The 19,546-nt window shown below is 51.5% G+C and overlaps 1 protein-coding gene across 1 annotated transcript in view; it reads left to right on the top strand.

Moving 5' to 3' along the window:
* The window catches only part of LOC130576473 (heparan sulfate glucosamine 3-O-sulfotransferase 4-like), a 53,754-nt gene extending 34,449 nt beyond the window's left edge, over nucleotides 1-19,305 (top strand). The window contains exon 2 of the mRNA XM_057371178.1: nucleotides 16,441-19,305. Coding sequence (XP_057227161.1) covers nucleotides 16,441-17,077 — 637 coding nt within the window. The 3' untranslated portion in view covers nucleotides 17,078-19,305. The remainder of the gene's footprint in view (nucleotides 1-16,440) is intronic.
* Nucleotides 19,306-19,546: the final 241 nt, after the last annotated feature.

The following is a 19,546-nucleotide window of genomic DNA, read 5'->3' as shown; positions in this document are numbered from 1 at the left end:
CCCAGAGCGCCGGTTGGTATCCGCCACAGGCAATGGCGGGCGGAAGCTTTCCCTCCCACGATGCCATACGGGAAGGCTTCTGTCACTGTGCCACTGCAGAGAGAGGAATTTAAATGTGTGACAAGGCAGGTTCCTCTGAACTGCCTCCAAATACCCTCCTAAGAATAGTATCTCCCTCCAGAAGGGCGGCTGGCTCCAGGCTCTCGCTCCCCGCGCTCCCAGCACTCCATCCCTCCTCCTGTCAACCTGCGGGCTGTGACCAGCTGCCGGGATCGATGTGTGAGGGGCGGGCTGGGATTTAGGAGTCACACAGAGAGCACAGATCTGCTGCAAACCTAAATCGGYACACCACCTGCACAAAAGCACAAGTCCTGGATTTATTCCCCAGCTCCTTCCCCTGTTAATAGCAAGCCCTCTGCTCTGCTGTGCTGGGCRCAGCAGCTTTACCAGGTGATAAACCTGGCTCAGTGAAGCCAGACTTGGTGTGAAACACTGTAATATTCCCCAAGCACAGCCCCAGAAGCCAGCCATGCAGCTCACAGGATTAGGCAGCAGAGCCCCCGTGTCCTGTCAGTTGAGATACAGCAAATCTGGTGTACGTGGCACGGGAGAGGGGGAGAGAAGCACGGTGGCACAGGCTTCCTCCCTGATTGCCTTCCATTGCAGACATTTACCTTTGAAGCAATGTGCTGGAAGGTTTCCTTACTGATGAAAGCCCAGCATTAGTATGCAGATGGAAACGTGAATCAGCCTAGATGAGGCTTCCTGGGCAGTAGTGGAAGTCAAGGATTTAATCTAGCCTGATCTTGGAGATGGTTTAAAATCCTCAAAACAAGAGCACATAACCTACTGCAAAGGTTTCATTTCAATAAACCTTCCTGTCAACAAGCTCCAGCATCCTCTGTTTGCCTTCGCAGAGGTGAAGTGCTTGGCATTGGTCCCTGCACATTGTGCTGCTGCAGCAGCCCACAGCTGCTGCCAGGACARCTCCTGGCATCCCTCCATGCCCCTGGGCTGTGCTGCTTCACCCAGGGACCTTGAGACCTCTCTTCTGTCCACCTGGTGTTACTTGTGGAAAACTCCTGCTTTATGCTCTCCCTGCCCCTTTGCAGGACCCCATAGCTGTGACCAAGACAGCTCCAGCCATGCTGGAGTTCTGAACYTCATCCCTTCAAGTTCTACTATTTCTTCATAAGAAACTGTCATCTCTGTGCCAAGTTCTAGAACTTCTGCCAAATCCTGCATGCATCCCTTTGATACCAAAGGCCAAAGATGTGGAAGTGTCAGGCAAGATCCAGGTTTTGATCAGAATTCGAAGAAGCTCAAATTGCCTTGTGAATCTGGGAATCCAAAGAGAATTCATGGGCTGCAAAGTCAATGAGCTGCCCAGCTGAGGGTGCTTGGGGCAGAGGAGCGGTGATGGCACTTTTGGTGGCCACGGTTCACACGAGCAGCTCACAGCCATGGCAGGGCAGGGAGCGGGACCCCTCCTCACTGCCCATGGCTCAGAAGGTTCCTTGGCCAGGCTTTGCTGTGACAATGGTCCTGCCTTGTTCCCGAGGGAGCCGTGGGGAAGCACAGGGGGATACCATCACCAGCACTCAGGGATGGCATCTTGGTGCAGCAGAGCCAGGCCCCAGCACAGGCAGGCTGTTTCTGAGCAGCAGGAAAAGGGCAGGCAGAGARGGAACGTCTCTGGACAGAAGACCAGCTGACTTGATCAGCAAGCGCTTAATTAGCCTCTGTGTTAAAGCCTGTGTCCATAGCAGCTGTACACAGGAGCTGTGGGGACAGGAAAACTTGAGCGAGAACAAGCAGTGAGACTCTGGGTTCCCAGACCTTCCCTCCAGAACTGGAAAGCCTTCACACCAGGAGCAGCAGCCAAGAACTGCTGGCAACGCCRAGCACAGCCCTCGCTGCTCCATCCTTGTGCATAAATTACCTCCAGGCTCTGAGCTAAACAAAGGGCCCTGAAATAATTCTGCATTTTAATAAAGTCAGTGTTCGTGCCACTGTCATCCTTACAGAAAGAAAATTTGCATTTCCTTCTGCCAGCTCACCCGGCACAGCCCGCTGGCACTGAGGCCTGTGTGCTCGCCTGTGTTCCCACCAAGGACAATGTTAGATTTTGTTGCTTAATCACTGTGACACCAGAAACACAGGGTAGAGCTGCCCAAAGCCCCAGACTAGAAAGCACACCAATATCTCCAAAGCCCTCCAGTGTGCAAGGGTGCCTGAAAAGCAGCACTCTGCAAAACACTCGTGCCAGTGCCTGWGCATCTCCCTTGTGTYCCCCTGCATCCCTCTGGCCTGTGARCARGCTCRTACCCCAKGGATCTGAGAGCYGGAGAGGAAGAGCTGATGCTTGCGCTGCTGGTCTGTATTCCTGTAAAATCTGGAAAGAAACAAATTGCAGCTTCTCCCTCCCAAGGGGAAGGCATCCCCTGGGTTTAGAGTCTGCCACCAGCTGTGTTTCCAGCAGGCAGCGTGCAGTGAGCAGGTGAGCAGTGTCAGAATTCTGTGTGGGTGCAGATGGGTGCTGGACAGGTGCTGCCCCTGGCAGGCAGAGCAGAGCCATGTCTTCCTTCTCTTCGATAGGCCCATCACCCCACTCATTTCCCTTCTCAGCCCTGTGCACTGGACACACAGGCCAGGGGGTTTGTGTGGCCTGGAGCCTTTCCCCCTGGAGCTGGGTCAAAGCACCAGTGTGTCCTGCTGAGTGCTGCGGGGCTGCTGCAGGGAGAGGGGCCCTTGCCTGCTCTGGGGTTCACCCCTCGTTCTGTGAGGATCCCCAGCTCACAGAGCTCTCTCACACCAGTGTTAGGCTGATATGGGCTGAGCAAACCTTGGGCTGCAGCAGTCCCTGGGCATCCCTGCAGGGCCCCTCTCTCCTTTCTCACCTCCATCCCACTCCCCTCTGCTGCTGCCTGCACCAGGGCCCTGCTGTGGGGAAAAGCTGTGATCACAGCGTTCAGCGTGTTCAATTACTGTCAGTTAATGATGATTAATTTACAATTAAGGGCCTCTAAAGGGTACTGTGTCTGTTAAATAAATATTGATCTTTCATTTGTGGCCACAGATATATTGCCCCAGTTACGGGAAGTGCAGCAGCAGCAAAGCTGGGCTCTCCCAGGGAGAGATGCCCTGCAGAACCTGAGCCCACGGGGTTGTTGGGAGACTGGGGGCTGCCCAGTGCAGGGGACATGGCTCACCTCACCCCCGGAGCCTGGGCTCTCAGGGCTGGATGAGGATCATGMTATCAGGGGTGTTTCAGTGCCGACTGCAAGTGCTCAGTGTTGCTGGTCCAGTTCCCATTTACAGAAGGTGTGTGGTAGTGGGGATGCTGGAGCTGGTGCTTCCCTCTCACATGACCCTTAACTGGCCTTGTAAAGCAAACACATTGTCCAGAGACTCCACTAACAAACTCCTCACTGAATATACAATGTGCTTTCCAGTGCCATTTCAGCCATGCTCTGGAGTCTCTCTCTGGCCAGTGTGGTCATGCCCACACACACATGCCTGCCACACTGTGRGCTACTTGACTTCAGTCTGTCTGAGCCCACTCTTCAAGAGCTATTTTTCTAAAAATCTCTTATGAATTACTTGCTGGCCATACAGCTCTCCCCTTTTTCCAAGGCATTAACCTCAAATAAACAGAGGCTGTTTCCCAGAGCCATCCAGTCCTGAATACTGGAGCTCAGCAGGAACTTCTGTGGGAGTGTAGCACTCTTCTTTCTCGTCTGGGATTCTTTTCCACATGCAGATGAGGTGGAAACACCATTCCACCCCACCTCCAGCCATGTCCCAGGCAGTCCCTGAGTAAGCCCTGCTCCTTCTCCCTAGCACRTTCCCAATCACCATCCCATCACCTCCCTTCCTCTCTGCAGTGCATTCTTTGGAAGCAGGCTCACCAGGAGAGCACTCTCTGGCTTTCTCTTTCATTTGAGGCATGTATTTGGAATGGTGCTTTTGTTCCAAGTGAATGCATTGATTCATTCAGAAGTGCAGTTTCTGTTTTTGAATCGGCAGAGCTGTTTATGCTCATAGTGTCCATAAAACTGTTATTTTAGTCCTGACACTGATGCTTATGAATAAAATTTAGATCTCATTCAGAAGAACATTAACTGTAGCTATTTGGCTTCTTGTTAAAGCATTAATTTTTATTGAGACCACATTGCCAAGCAGCTCCTTCTGCATCTTGCAGCAACCAAGGTACCTCAGAGTGGAGACTTGGGTAGGACCAGATTGCAGCACGTGTACCCCAAACCCTCAGCTCYAGCCACTCTGTCTGCCCTGGCTGGATGATGGTGAGAACCTCCCAATCCCCCCAGGTGAGCAGGGCAAATGAGAGCAGGGGCACCAGGCTCAGGGGAGATGCTGGGCTCTGCCAGAGGCATCAGGAGCTGACACATCAGTGCTTGCTCGTGCTGGGCTGGATGTTGGGTGTTCTGGTGCCAATTAGCTTGCCGATGTATTTATTGCACCTTTTTGCTCGAAGCAAGCTGTTAAATGTCAGAAATACTTTAGCATTTTAGCGGAAAGATAATTTTTAATAGATTCCACCTACAAAAAGGAGCTGACTGGCAGAATACTAAACTCTGAGAGATTTATTTTTGCTCTGTGCCTCCAAACAGCTTGAGATAACCATTTTTGCATGGCTCCTTGCTGATTAATGCTGCTGTCTCTTGCCTGTCCTCCTCACTTGGTGCTGTGGCAGCTGTGGCCTCTCACATCCCATTAACCTTGTCTGCAGAAGGGATACCTGGCCAAAGCGAAGAATTAGCCCATGTAATTAGRAATGTAAACATCTCACACTGCCTACTAACATCCACACATCCTTCCCTGCCTGCTCCCAATGCTTGTTAGGGCAGGATACCCCCAGACAGGCTATTCCCATCATCAGCTTCCCACACACCAGCTTTCAATAATTTCTAGTTGAAGAGACATATAAAGCCCAAATCAAACCCAAAGCAGCTTTGGTTCTTCAGGGACTAAGGTGGGCGTTCTGTCAGTGCTGGTTGTGCTCTCGAAAAGTGCRCTGGCAGCTGGTGGGGCTTGCTGGGACTGTGTGGTGAGTCTTTCCTCTTCCTTAGCAGAGCTGATGGATGTCCGGAGCTCGTGGCTGGCAGCAGCTGAGCAATTGTGTTCTTAGTGATGGTGATGTTTGTACCTGGGCATTGTTGTGGTGGCACAGCACCAGGCCAGCCCCAAGTGCTTTCAAGGCCACACTACCTGAGGTGTTGCAGGGATGTCACCTGTCACCTCTGCCTGTGGCCCAGGTTTGAATTTTGGGTGAAGCTGTATCAGTCTGTTCYCAGTATGATCAGTGACTCTGTGGTGCTGGATGGAGCAATTGAGTCATTGCTCATGATTGAGCAGCTTCTGAAAATTCAGGTGACTTTATTTGTTATTCGGTGATATAATGAGCTGTTTTGAGTGATGTTAGATTTAATGGCTAAATCAATGTGTGTATTTAGTGTTAGCCTTTATTTTAGCACTAAGTGACACGAGATAAGCAGACTTAGAGAGTGTTAATTGGTTTGTGTTTAGCATTTACACTAATCAGAGTGTGCAGCACTGCCCAGAGCTCTTCAGCACTAGTAATTCTGTTTATCCAAACCCAGAATTGTTTACTCTATTGACTGGAGTGGCATCGGGCTGTTTTTTCACTCCCTGGGATGTTAYACCACATGTGTGAATTAAYGGAGAGCCCTRGCTAACCCYKCRTGGTGCCACACACAGGGGATTGGGRAAGGTGGCTCWGCAAGCCCTGACAAAACAGAACATGACAGGGCCCCTGTATGGGCAGTGTTCTTCAGCACTGCAAGTCCCAGTGATGCAGCCCTGTGTGGCTGGCGTGCATCTGCCTTCGTTCTGAGCAGTGCAGGGGGAAGAAGAGCTCCCTGTCTCAGCCCTTTATCAATATCACCCCATTCCTGGATGGATCCGCTGCTGAGCTCTCAGCACCAGCCTCACAGTGCTCTCTTTCCATGAGCTACACACATGATCTGTGTAGTTTATGGGCTGAAATGCTGGGGCTGTGCTGCCCAGAGAGGGGAACTCCCAGGTTTGCTGGGCAGTGTGGATGCAGCAAATGGATGTGCCARGACCCTCCTCCTCAGTTGTGGCTGGACTGCCTGGCCTGGGCTCACGTCCATCTTGTGCTGATGGGAGCAGATGTCTGGGCAAGAGCCCACCAGAGCATCCCAGYGACAGCACACCCTGGCCAGCCAGCAACACAGCATGGCTGCCTTCAAAACGGCTTGAAAACAGCCTCACCACTGCTCTGTTCCCATCACCTGGCTGGTTTTATTAGAGTTGGTTTTGGATCATTTAATTTTTATCTAAACTTTCACTTCCCAGCTGAGCTCTTGGAAAGCTCTKGCTCCCTGGGCTGGTGATGAGCCCCTGGAAATGGAGCTGCCTGCAGGATGTGCTGATGGCCTTTGCTGCTCTGGGAGCTGCCTCCTGAGCCATCCCTGACCCTTCCCTGGGCAGTCCCAGTGCTCATTTTGCTCCTGGGCCTCTGATTGTGCAGGGACAGGTGTGATTCACCTCTGAGAACCCATGGTGTGGTTCCCCAGCAGGAATGCTCTGGGTAAGAGAGGTCAGACACGCCACAGGCCACTCCTGCTCCGGGCTGCTCTAAGCTATGCTGGGAGGCACAGCAAGATGAATTCCCTTTTCTTTTGCAAAGTGCTGTTTTATGGATTTCTGCCAACCAACGCCAARCTGGGTTTTGGGTGCACCTGCTGTGCCACCCCTGGGGGTAGTGGAGGGAACCTGGAGTCACCACTATCTGGAGCTGCAGCAATTTCGTGACAGCCCCTGGCATGGATGTTAAATCACTGTGTGAGGGCAAGCAGAGGGATGTCACTGGGGCTCAGGAGGAAGCTCTGCTCTACCGTTTGCACTGACTGTGTGATCCGAGTCAGAATGAGAATCATAAATCTTGATTATTCTCTGTCTCAGCTGATTTGAACCAAATGCCTTGGACAGGGATATAGTTCACATCTCGCTGAAAACTGCAAAAAAACTGATTAAATGTACAAACTGATATCAATAGCACTCTATCTCTGTTAATACCTAAACTGTCAGAGTTTGGGGAGAGGATCCTGTGTGGGCAGGCTCTGTCCCAGCCCAGAGCAGCTTTCTGGGGTTTGCAGAGGAAATCTGCCTTTCTCCTCACTGCCATTTACTTTGGTGTTTTGTTCCTGCAATGCTGGCTGTTATTATGATGCTGTCAATTACAGATGGCATCTCTGATTCTGATTGCACTTTGCTTACAATTAAGCATCCTATAGAAAAATGGAAATGCTGGGTCATTAACATAGTGTAATAATAAGGTAAACCATTCAATTACGGAGGAAAAACCACTTTGAATAATAAGGATATTGTATGCCTAAAAGACATTCAGATGCCCGTGTATTACCATTTTTGCATACATAATAAATGAACTTAAACCCCAAAATAATCAACAGAAGCAAATAATAAATAGCTGTGCCCTCGGTAGCAGCCTGGCTGGCATTGCTCCCTCCAGGGGCAGAGGAGCAGCTCTRGGGTGGGAATGGAGGAGTCTCGGATGTGTGTAGTCCTTTGCAGCTGCTTTGGGAGATGCCTTGGTCACTGCAGGATTTGTCTGATRCTGGGACTGGGGTGGTTCCCTCTTKCATGGGGAAGAGGCAGAGAAGAGGCCGGGGCAGTGGTGTGCACTGCTGCCTGCAACATCGAGGGGAGTGCTGGGGCTCTGCCCAGGAAATCTGCTGGGCGCCAGGGGCTGGGTGCAAACACTGGTCCACTGCAGACTGAACAGTGGGATGCTGTGCTTTGGACAGCTGAGAGGCTAATGCAGTTGGGAAGATCTTGCCATTCAGTATCTCTATGGATAGGTTTGATTGTTACACTACATTTGCTACCTCCAGCATCTGCTGAGAGCCCGTCTCCTCCCCACCTGCCCCTTCAGCTGCGCTGCCCGCAGCACTGATGGTTTGTGTGGACACATCTCAGTGACAGCTGGAAAAGGAACAGGTAGCTGCAGGTGWGAAAGTGCAGAGGGTCATGCTCCTGGTCGCCACCTCTGACCAGCCTGAGACTCCTGAGGCTCCTGTGGCAGYACTGATGGTGGTTTTTCGTTCAACCTTTTTATGCTGGCCCCTCTGGCAGGAGGGCAGGAATCCCTTTCCCATCCCCTGCTGCCAGCAGTGCTGGAACTCCACGCAGGATGTGAACGATTATTGCTGTTTTCAGCCTATTCGGCAGTATCGCTCCTCCATAACAATTCCCAGCCTTTTAGCTGTTGATGGCTTACCTATTACTCTAGCACTGTGTTAGGATAACAACCAGATACATCTGAAGAATGGAATTTATTTACTCTTTTCCCTGAAAAGCTTTTAGCATGATACAGCCGTGGTGCTTTCACTTAGGCAGCCATTACTGGCAGAGTGTTTTTCCTGGTAGAATTAAATTTTCCAGAGGATGAAAAAGGACTYCTCAGGATATGCAGCTCCGARCTKCTATATTTTAATATTCTATTTTCCTGGCTGTTTTTGGGAAGGGTCTGTCCCATCTTTGGGAAACTGGAGTGCTTTGAACCACCCGTTGAGTCTGATCAGTGTTTAGGTGTCAGCTGCACAGTGTGCACAGAGCTCTCTCCGTCGGCTGTAGCTTTCCCACATCCAACTGGCTGTTCCAGGAACCACAGCCTGCAGTACCACCAGCATCTATTATTGACAGTCTTGAAACTTCCACAGGCATCACTTAGCAACCGGCAAGGCCGAGCTGGGTGGGAGCTCTCCGGGATGGGAGCATTCCTGCTCAGGGGTCCATGTGGGCTCCTGTAGCTCTGTTTGGGGCAGGAGGAATGTGGCTGGTGATGGGGGGCTCATCCTGCTGCATGTGGGTGTAGAGCTCCCAGATCGGGAATCCCAYGGGGTGGGAAGGGAAGGTGTGATGGCTGCTGCCAACAAGGTGCACAGGATTGCATGTTCCTGAGTGGATTTCTGTGCTGCAAGCAGAGATTGTGTGTGCATCAGCATTTCATTTCTGCCCCATAGCTGGGAACTGCCATGGGCAGGCAAAAAGCAGTGGAAAGTGAGTGAATTGGCACTGAGGGGACTTGACCTCTTGTGTTGAGGGGAAACCTGGACTGGGAGCAGACTACCTTGATTTGAGCATCCTCAGTAAGAGGAGGCAGAACTCAGCACTGCCTGCCCGTGAGTCCTCATTCCAGTGCTGTGTGAGAGGCTCAGACTAGGGCTGCTTTGCTGTAACTGTGACTAATATAGTAATTAAATCTGGTAGACGACACGAAGAGATTCCCAGTGAATAGGATCACAGCGCTTCTGTAGAGAATGGTGTTGAGGCTTAGTCAAAATAATTTCAACAGCAGAGGGGTTAGAAATAGGCATTTCCAGCCTTTTTCACARCCTGYTTTGTAGCTGACTGCTGACCAACARTAAATCTTGCACTAAAATTGTAGAGACTGGGCCAAATTTATCCCTGGTCAAACAGTGTCACACTAAATACACATCACATCCACAGAGCTGAGGTTTTTTTTCACGGCCAAAGCCAAGAGGCGCTGTCAGGTTGTGACACCTGAGGCAGTGTGTGCTGACACAGATGTACCAAGTGCTCCCAGYCTTGCCAAGAGCTCCCCAAATGCAGGATCCAGCATGCTGCTRTACCCCCCACAGCAGTGGGGAAGGGCTGTCCCCATCAAGAAACACATCAGGCACTCCCCACCAGGAACCCCACAGCACTAACCTGAGCCTATCCAATTTGTGCAGGAGCTGTGCACTCAGACAGGCGAGGGATTTTGGCACAAGGCAGCAGCCATGTCCCAGAGGAGATCCACTTGAGGAAAGAACAGAAGAAAGCAAGATTTAGCATTAAGATCATAATTTCAGATTACATTGTGCAAGTATCAACAGTCTATACTCGTGAGAGTCTTGGGGAACACAGTGCTGCAGCAGCTCCCCCAGCCAGCCTGATCAGTGAGGGTTGGTTTTAATTGCAGCTGAATGGATCTAACCTTGTGATGTCTGYTCACAAAGCATTGTTGAATTAATACAGGTTCCATAGCTGCTTCTGCTAARAGTCTTTAATGGATCAGCTTAGTACTCTGCTCCATGATTATAGCATTCCTACCCACCTATCATGCCTGAGCCAGATGGTCCCAGTGAAATCAGAGCATATTTATATTTTTGTCTGCTACACAGCCACCTGCCCACTGATTTTTGTTGCATAGTGGTAGGAGGAGAGGAGCCTTCCTGGGTGCAATTTGTCCRTCTTCCCCCCCTTCCCCTAGCCTCGGTATCTGCCCCAGCTCCTAAAAGATCCCAGAGGAGCCACAGAAGGGCTGTCCCCTCAGGGTTCCAGGGAGGCTTGCTGGAGGGCAGCCACACTCCTGGACAGCGGTGTGGCTCCAACTCCTGGCACAGAGACAGCTGCTGCCCCGGCTGCTGGGGGATGTTTCCCGTTCTATCGGTGATGAGAACCATTAAGAAGGTACAAGCACTAAAGAGATGTTGAGCGATGCCTATAAAACCTTTGAATCCCTGACAGAATCAATAGCAGGTTTTCAGGAGTAACTTCTTATCCAGGCCAACTTAAGCACATGCCAATGAGCCGTTAAAGATTTTGCATTTTGTGGAGACACAGAGGTCCTTTCATTGTGATTGTTTGACTCTAGACTAGGCATGATGATRAAAAATCACATTAGAAACAGACTGTGCTCCAAAGGCATTTTCCTCAGTGTCTGGGAGTGTGGCTGCAATGATRCTCCTGGGTGGCATCCTCTCTCCAGGCATGTGCCCTGAGCCCCTGGGCTATGGAGCCGAGTCCTTTAGGGATTGCTGCAGGGAGCAGCACTGACCCCTCGAAGCTGAGTCCTTTGGGGATTGCTGCAGTGAGCAGCACTGACCCCTCAGGGCTGAGTCCTTTGGGGACTGACCCCTCGGAGCCGAGTCCTTTGGGGATTGCTGCAGGGAGCAGCACTGACCCCTCGGAGCCGAATCCTTTGGGGATTGCTGCAGTGAGCAGCACTGACCCCTTCACCATGGCTGCTAGGACAGCAGACAAGGACGACAGGGAAGGAGGGAGCAGGGGAACCGTGCCCCATGAAATGGAGGTCCTGGGGGAGGCAGCTGGGATGCAGCTGAGCTGCCGTGGGGTGCCCTGAGCCATCCCAGCAGCCCAGAGCAGAGCCACGGGCAGCCTGTGTCGGTAAATAACCACACAGGCACTGCCCCCTGCGCACACTTGCCGCCTCTCGGATACCTTTGCTATTGACACCATTTCCAATTTGGCATCTCGGTTGCCATGGCAGCTCCAAGCTGCCATTCTCTGATCAGATCAGCTCGCAGTTAGTCAACACGCGTTAGCACCTGCGTTGGTATGGCAACCCGGGACCGTGCTCCATCCGGCCGCTCTTGCAGACAGACGGAAGGACAGCTCCAGGCGGCCCTGGCAGCAATGATAGCGTGGCTGGCCCTGCTGAGCGGCCCTGAGGCACTCCCAAACCCCAGCTGCTTATTTCCAGGCTGCACTGGGATCCGGGACTGCCCCCATTCCAGCTCTAGTGCGCTCCCACATCCTGCACAGCCTGGGGAACATTTGGGATTAAGCAGGGACGTGGCTGGCACGGAGCAAGGAGGTGTCCTTGCAATCCCAACCTGCCCCTCACAAGAGTGTTCTGCATGGACAATGAATGGCTTTGGAAAGTCTGGGAGGGGGGAAAAGCTGCTCTCTTGGAGAGGGAAACCAGCAGTACAGGCAGCCACTGATTTGGGGTTGTAAGTCCTGCAGAAGCTGCAGAGAAGTCACTGGAAATGGTGGTTCACCCCCTTCTCCCAGGCACCAATTCCTAACCATTAAACTCTTCCAGTGAGTCTCCTGGGGATGGTTTGTGTTCCTTTGGCCCCCAGTCTGAACTGGCACCCTCTTTTCTGAAAGGGCTTTACAATTTGCCTTTAGTGTTTTTCAACAGACATATGTGAGCCRTTTGAATTAGAGCAATGTGAATCTATTAGGCAGCGACAGATGCAAGTTTTGTGTCTCTTATTAGAAGGGATTGGCTTCTGAGGTTTAGTGATGTGCAAAGGATTGGACTTTGGAGAGATTAAAATTATTTTCAGCGTTAAGCACAATATTTCTGAGCTAATGCACTCACTCTTGAATATAGATTCACAGACCGAAAAGATTATAAAACATTAAACCTATGTAAATTTAGCTGTAAATTTATGTTTGAACAAATTCAACAAGAGATTTGACTCGGGGGCTTATAGCAAATGGGTTCTGCTCTTAATGCTTACTGCRGGCTCAGTTGCAATGCCACTCTCCCCTTGAAAGTCCCACGCCTGCTGAATTACTGGCAGGTCACAGCTGACAGCTCAAGCAATTATACTGGAATGTGTTAATAATAAAAAGGAAAAGGATTCATGTTTGTCTTTTCAGAAGACAAAAGCGGCTGTTTGCTCCACCCCACGGAGCAGCACAGAGGAGCTCTGYGGGCAGATGACACTTGCAGCACCTGGCCATTTCCTCTTTCCATGGCAGCCGTGCAAATCCGTGTCCTCCTCTGCGATTCCCCAAGCCCTGAGAGTTGCTATGAACTTTTTTCTCTTGTTGAGAACATGAAAATACAGTTAACAAAGACTCCTTTTGARTGGGATTGCAGGAAACCTGAAACATCGTGAACAAGCTGCCTACACAGAGATAAATGACAGCTGTGACTGAAGGAATAAACAAGATAATCTGGATTTAAATAAACCACAAGGGGATTTTGGCAACATGCAAATTCGCAAATTTATAAAATGTATCCTTTGAAAATAAAGAGCTTGTTTGAAGCCAGCAGTTAAGAACAATTACTACAGCACATTTTCCCAATGAGGGCTTTGAGCTGGCCTCTGCTGCCTSCTGCCCCAGTGGCTGGGGCCCTTCYRTGCRYGGGGCACAAACCTGAAGGATGACAGCAGCAAGACTCTGTGCTGCTCAGGGGTGCCAGGGTGTGCAGAGCAGTCTGGCCCTCCTCATCCTCTGGGCACAGCACTGGGGAATGAACAGCAAAGGAGAGAAATATCAAAAGCCCAGGCAAATACTCAATAATACATGTTGGATCATCTCCTTGGAGGGTGAGGTCATTCCTGGGCCCAAGTCAAGCATGGCAGTTTAGTTTTGGCATTGCAGTGTGTAATGATGGTGCACCAACAAGCGCAAGGGGATGATGTCCATCCYGTAAGGGAGCACAGGGTTTGTTCATGCCTGTGTCAGTGGAGCTCCTGCCAGTGGCTTGTTGTGATTGCTCCCCTTTTTCAGGTGGGCAGTGATGGAGAGAAAAGAGGTGCAGATGGGGAGAGCAATGAGTAGATGTGTCCCATTGCARCACTTCACCCCCTGCACTGCCCTGTGGAGGCATGTCAGACACAGTCACAGTGTGGCTGTGCCTCTTCAGCAGCCAGCCTGGCCTCCAAAGGAACACAAACACTGCAAGGAAGGCTGAAGTGTGTTCCAAAGCCTATGTGCCCCTCCAGGAGCAAAGCCCTGGCCCCAGGCTGCAAACTGCTCTGCGTCAGCCACCACAGGAGAGCAATGCAGAGCGGCGCTCTGCCGGCACACACGGAGCTGGTTAGCATTCTGCCGGCACACACGCAATTAGGGCAGCGCACATGGCAGCAGCTCTGTGAAGGTTAACTGCTCTGAGGAGCATTCCTGCCGTGCCAGAGGCTCGCTTGCTCCAGCTTTAACACCCTTGTTATTCCCAGCAGCAGGAGCCAGCAGCACTGTGTGCCACTCTCTGTTTGCTGCAGTTATCGTGTGCCACAGCTGCACGCAGGGCACTGACCCTGGGGCTGCAGGCTCCAGCCTCCTTCACCTGCACAGTGTAGGCTCAGCACCTGCCCCGGCAGGGCAGCACATGGGAAGGGACTCTGAAACAGTAGAATTTGGGGTAAAGCCTTTCTGAGTACATCCCAGAGCACAGTTGTTCCAGGCTCTTCAGGTCCAGAGCGTCTTGAGGATACACTGTGCCTTCCAGCTTTATCCTTAAACGGTACAGTAAAAGCTGAATGTGCTTCTCCTCCTCTTTTCCTTGATCGCTGCTTCCCCATTTTCTCTCCTCAGGGCCAGCCCATCTATCCATTTGTCTTTATTGTGCACGGAGTTAAACACAGTCCTTAAATGTGGCAACACTTCCAGGTTATTAGCTCTGCAATTTCTTGGCTCCTGTTTATTGTGGTAACATCATCTGAAGGGGCAGTTGTAACGAACAGTTTATTCATGCATCTCTTATAAACCCCCAGTGTGTTTGTTTTATACAAACCAAACCAAATGTCCTGGTGCTGCTCTGGGATATTGACCTGGTCATGGCTCTTTGCTGGAGGTGGATTGCTCCCCATCCTCCCTGCCAGCTGATAGCCCTGGGCTGTGAGAGGGGGCACAGAGCAGTGCTACTGGTGGCAGTGCCCCCCACCTGCCCTTGTAGTGCAGCAGTGGGCACCCAAGGGCTCATCCCTTATCATACCGTGGGGCTTGCTGTGATGTGCTTAGCCATAAAAGCTGCTTCCTTCCCACAGGGCTGTTAAATCCAGGTGCTGGATTCCCCAGGGAAGCTGGTCTGTAATTCTGCAATATGTGCAGTCCCCAAGTGCTCACATTCCCCTTAATTTGTTCAGGCTTTTCTTAAAGGAAAAAATACCTCAAGATGCATCCGGAGTAATCCTTGCTCGTGTCACTGCTACTCAAGTGCCTGATGTGAGGCATGGATGAAGCACCATGAGCAGAAGATGGGACTGCAGGTGCCTTGCCATCGGGGAGGCAGCTCCAGCAGGACCTGATACCAGAAGGATGTGCTTCCTATAGAGGCTGGCCGCCAGCATGCTGCCCTAAGACAGGGAGCTGCAGTCCTGTGGCCCTGCAGGCCCCCTTGCTGGTGCTCAGACAGAGACTGTTCAACAACAAAGGTTCTGCAGCAGGAGAGGGGCAGCCACAGGAACYGCCAGCCTCTTCACCCAAAATGCTGAGGACACTGGCAGCCCAGCTTCTGGCAGCACCAAACCCACCMTCACTCTTGCCTTGGCAGGAGACCCCTCATCAACCCCAGCAGCACTTCAGCAGAACAAGCCTGGTGGGCTAGATGGCACCAGCAGTGAATACACAAATTACAGGCACGTTAAAGCCACTTGATGCCTTCAGCAGTCACAAATGTGAGGTGACAGTGACAGACACATCTAGCAGGCTGTGCCTATCAGCTGCTTCTGCTCCAGGCTTCAGCTGTGTGATTCCCAAAATGGGCTTTCCTGGGGCTCAGCAGTTTCACTCAGCATCCCTGTGGCTGTTGCTGCCCAAGGTGCTCTCACAGAGCCATTTCCAGCCTGTTCATGTTATTTCCTCACCATATGTTTGTGCTAAAGATAGTTGCAGTACAAAGGGATAATCCYGCAATACCGTGGGCATCACCATCCTCCGTGTCTGCCACAGGAGATCTGCCCAGTGTCGTGAGTGCTTCCCAGGAGCTGTGACCCTGCTGCTCCTGCTTGGCCCTGTGGTAGGGTCACAGCACAGATGGACATGGGCACAGCCCCCAGCCCCTCTGCCCCCAGCAACACAAGGTGTGAGCAAAGCCTTGTGCTCCAGCAATGCTCTTGCAGGGGAYATCTTGTGGGTCCCTTCCAACTCAGCTTCTTCCGTGATTCTGCGATCACTTAATACCTGCTGGCTAGCTATGATAATCCTTAACTGGTGGCACTGGGACAAGCATTTACCTCTTCATTTTCTTAGACATAACTRCTATCTCGCTGCAGTTTCGTTTTACAATATGGTAATATGCTATCCAGGAAAATCTTGCTACATGCTAATTTATCCAGTAGGCAAATTCCTTTTGGCTAATAAAAGTGCTTGCACAGGAAGCTCAAAACCCAGCAGCAATTAATTATTGACAGAGCATGTGAATTAGAGATAAAAGAAAAGTCATTCTTTCTCACACACAAGATAGTAAATAAATTTAATTATTGTACTAGAAGCAAGGGATCTTATTCTGTATTAAGTTTTATTAGCTGAGACATTTAAAAGCATGTCATCCTAACAAAAAGGTCCTGTGTAATCCGAACTGCGCCGCTCCGTACATGGCTCTGGAGTGAATAGGCTTAATTGAGCAAATGGGAGCAGATGGCTTCTGAGCAGGCAGGTATTGTGCAGGTTTAGTGTCAATTAGCTTTGGTCTACATATGCCTATGGCAAATTATCTGCATAATATGTCACCGAGGCTGAGTTTACGTTTTAGGTGCCCACCGTGGCCAGGGACCGAGGAGGAACAAAGCCAGAAATATTTGGGTCTGGGGTCACACAGGAGTGAGAGCATCCCTCCTCCTGCATGTCCCACCAACAGCTGCACAGTGTGCCCACCCCTGCCTGCCCCTCACTAACCACCTCCTCTGTTTGTCACAGGGATGTGATGCCCAAGACCCTGGAAGGACAGATCACCATGGAGAAGACCCCCAGCTACTTTGTGACCAACGAGGCCCCGCGGCGCATTCACTCCATGGCCAAGGACGCCAAGCTGATCGTGGTGGTGCGCAACCCSGTCACCAGGGCCATCTCAGACTACACACAGACGCTCTCCAAGAAGCCAGAGATCCCCACCTTCGAGGTGCTGGCCTTCAAGAACCGGTCCCTGGGGCTGATTGACGCCTCCTGGAGTGCTATCCGCATCGGGATTTATGCCCTGCACTTGGAAAACTGGCTCCAGTACTTCCCCCTCTCCCAGATCCTGTTTGTCAGTGGTGAGAGGCTCATCACTGACCCAGCTGGGGAAATGGCCAAGGTCCAGGACTTCTTAGGCCTCAAGAGGATTGTGACAGAGAAGCATTTTTATTTTAATAAAACCAAGGGGTTTCCCTGTCTAAAGAAGCCAGAGGACAGCAGTGCTCCCCGATGTTTGGGCAAGTCCAAGGGTCGAACTCACCCCAAAATAGACCCAGATGTCATCCACAGACTGAGGAAATTTTACAAACCCTTCAATGTCATGTTTTACCAAATGACAGGCCAAGATTTCCAGTGGGAGCAGGAAGAAAGTGATAAGTAGAACCACAAAATCAGGAAAAAGTCTCTTTTGATTTTGGGATATGAATCATCATTTGAGACCCAAAACTCACCTGGGGCCAGAGGCTCAGTCCTGTGTATAACAAGCTCCTGTGTTGTCAGGGCTGCAGCAGAAGTTGCCCCACATGTTCATCCTGGAACTGTAGTGGTCTGTCAGCTTGGGCTGCACTTGGGCTCTCCCCACCATGACGCTGGGGGTCAGGGGTGGGTGGGAGGAGGAGGAGGAGGYAGAGGGAGCAGAGCTYCTCAGGGTGACRGGGTGCTTTGTGTCTGTGTTTCACTGCTGGTGTCCCTCTTGCAAGCCAGGCAGGCAGGACCAGACCTCCTGCCACGGCTGGCTCCCAAAACCCAGCACTGGGACAAACTCATAGATTCGATTTCTCCTGCCCTGCACTTTAGTTTTGCCCAAACAGCAGCATCAGGTCTGGTAAATTCAGGCCGTGTGCACTCACATGCACGCTGGTCTTTGTGTGTGGAAGGAATAAAGCCAGTTATGCTGCAAAGGAACTATGTACAGGAACTTCATTTGCACCAGACATTTCAATTACTTGTTGCACTAAAACTAGAATTTACCAAGTGCCACAGACACCTGGCCTGAATTCTCCTCCAACTGATGGGCACACCTCCACTGTTGGAAGAGAGTTGTTCCTTCTTTGCTGAGATGCTCAGTGAGATCGGAACTGGGGTCCCCCCACGTCCCCACCCTCCTGGAAGCTGAAAGAACATTCCCAGSCTCCCCAGGAGTGAGCCAGGCTCCCACTGGCCAGCCAGGCTGCCAAGGCACAGTGTGATGTCCATGCAGCACCTCCTGGCCAGGCTGTGCTGTGCCCTGCTCCCTGGTTTGGAGCTGGTGGGGACCGAGGGGAYGGCTGCAGGGTGGAAACGTGGGAACAACCCCGGCATGGGGTCTGACAGTCARGACCCCTGGCACTGCCATTCATTTGCACCTTGAAAATACAATCCCTGCTGCTTGCTGTGGACAGCTGGGGTCACAGAACAGGGACCAGCCTTCATCTTACTTCAAATTACAAGASAGTGGTTTATTCCCAGAGCAAGCACTGCTCAGCACACAAAACCTGTGCTTTCTGGTGGAAACGGCCAAGTCAACCAAATTTGCAAATCCTGGTAGAAATTGTAGAATAAACCTATGTCCCCACTCCATCCTCCAGTGTCATGAGAGCTGTTTACTGGGCCCTGCATAGAACAGGAGCACTGTTTTCACACAGCTGCACAGCTCCACCTCCACTGCTGKGGGAAACAATGCAGAGAGGGAGCAAAGGTGAAATGCAGAGCTGCTGAAACAGTCCCTTGCATGGTGATTCCTGAGGCACTGAGATACTGCTGACAGCTCTCTTTGCTCTCTTGAGGGCTAAGACTACCTCCAGCTTGGGGTGTAGCCACATGAGAGCCCTCTTCCATTGGGCAGGGCCCCGGCAGAGCTGCAGGACGGGATTGCTGTGGGAGGACCAGGACTCAGTTCTGATTAAGGTGGAAGAACTCCCTGCAGCTCCAGCTAAGCAGATGAAATCACCGTTGCATTGGCTGACAAGCTGACCCTGCTCGGGGTTCCAGGGCCTGTCGTGTGGTTCATTACACCGTGAAATGATGCTGGTGCCTTGGATTGGATGAGAAGAGCTGAAGCCATTTGGACAATTTACTACATGGCCCATGCTGGAGGGACGCTGTGAGGTCCCTGCTGATGGCACGTCAGTTCCCATCAGCCTGATCAGATTTAAAAACAGCTCCTGACATAGCACAGTTTTCATAAACCCCCAAATTATTACAGGAAATTTTGAAGTATATTATTATAATAAGTATTAATAATTTTAGAGTATTTCACACACTATTAAAATATCAGAACAGGTCCTACATGAAACCTGTTGTTGCATCATTTGGATTTGGTGCGAGATGCTCAGTGGAGAACAAGGGGCTCCAGGCCCAGTGTCCCCCTCACCAGAGGGATATCCAGGGTTCTCTGCCTGTCTCCAGTGTGCTCTGACCCCAGTGTGGTGTTGGGGCCCTGATGGTACTGAGCAGAGGTGCTGGGACCGGTGGCCCTGGCTGCCTGCCGGAGCGGCTCAGCTCTGGGGATGATGGTTCCTGGGTGGGTTGGGGAGATGCTGAGCCTGCTGTGCCCCTCCTGCCTGCCCCTCACACTCACTTCCCTTCAGAATCTATTTCTGCCATATATTCAGAGGTTTATTTTTGATACCATCTCCAGCTCAGCAAGGAGCTGATGGGTGCCCACTGGGAGAGAAGACCCTGCTCCTCTGTCCTGAGTGCCTGCTCCATGGACACCAACCACTTCAGCATGGTGGGACAGCACCTTCCAGCCCCGCATCCTCCTCCTCAGGTGCAGCTGTGGTGCCACAGTGCTGCAGTGCTGGAAGGGAGCAGGGACATTCCTGTGACCCTGGGGTTGTGGGGACTGGCATGGGGTGGGGGCTGCTGT

Source organism: Malurus melanocephalus, unplaced genomic scaffold, assembly GCF_030028575.1.
Source record: "Malurus melanocephalus ecotype Western Australia unplaced genomic scaffold, MMel_1.1 scaffold_143, whole genome shotgun sequence".
Lineage (NCBI taxonomy): Eukaryota > Metazoa > Chordata > Aves > Passeriformes > Maluridae > Malurus > Malurus melanocephalus.
The sequence above is the reverse complement of the archived record's forward strand: the minus strand, read 5'-3'. Positions and strand labels throughout refer to the sequence as shown.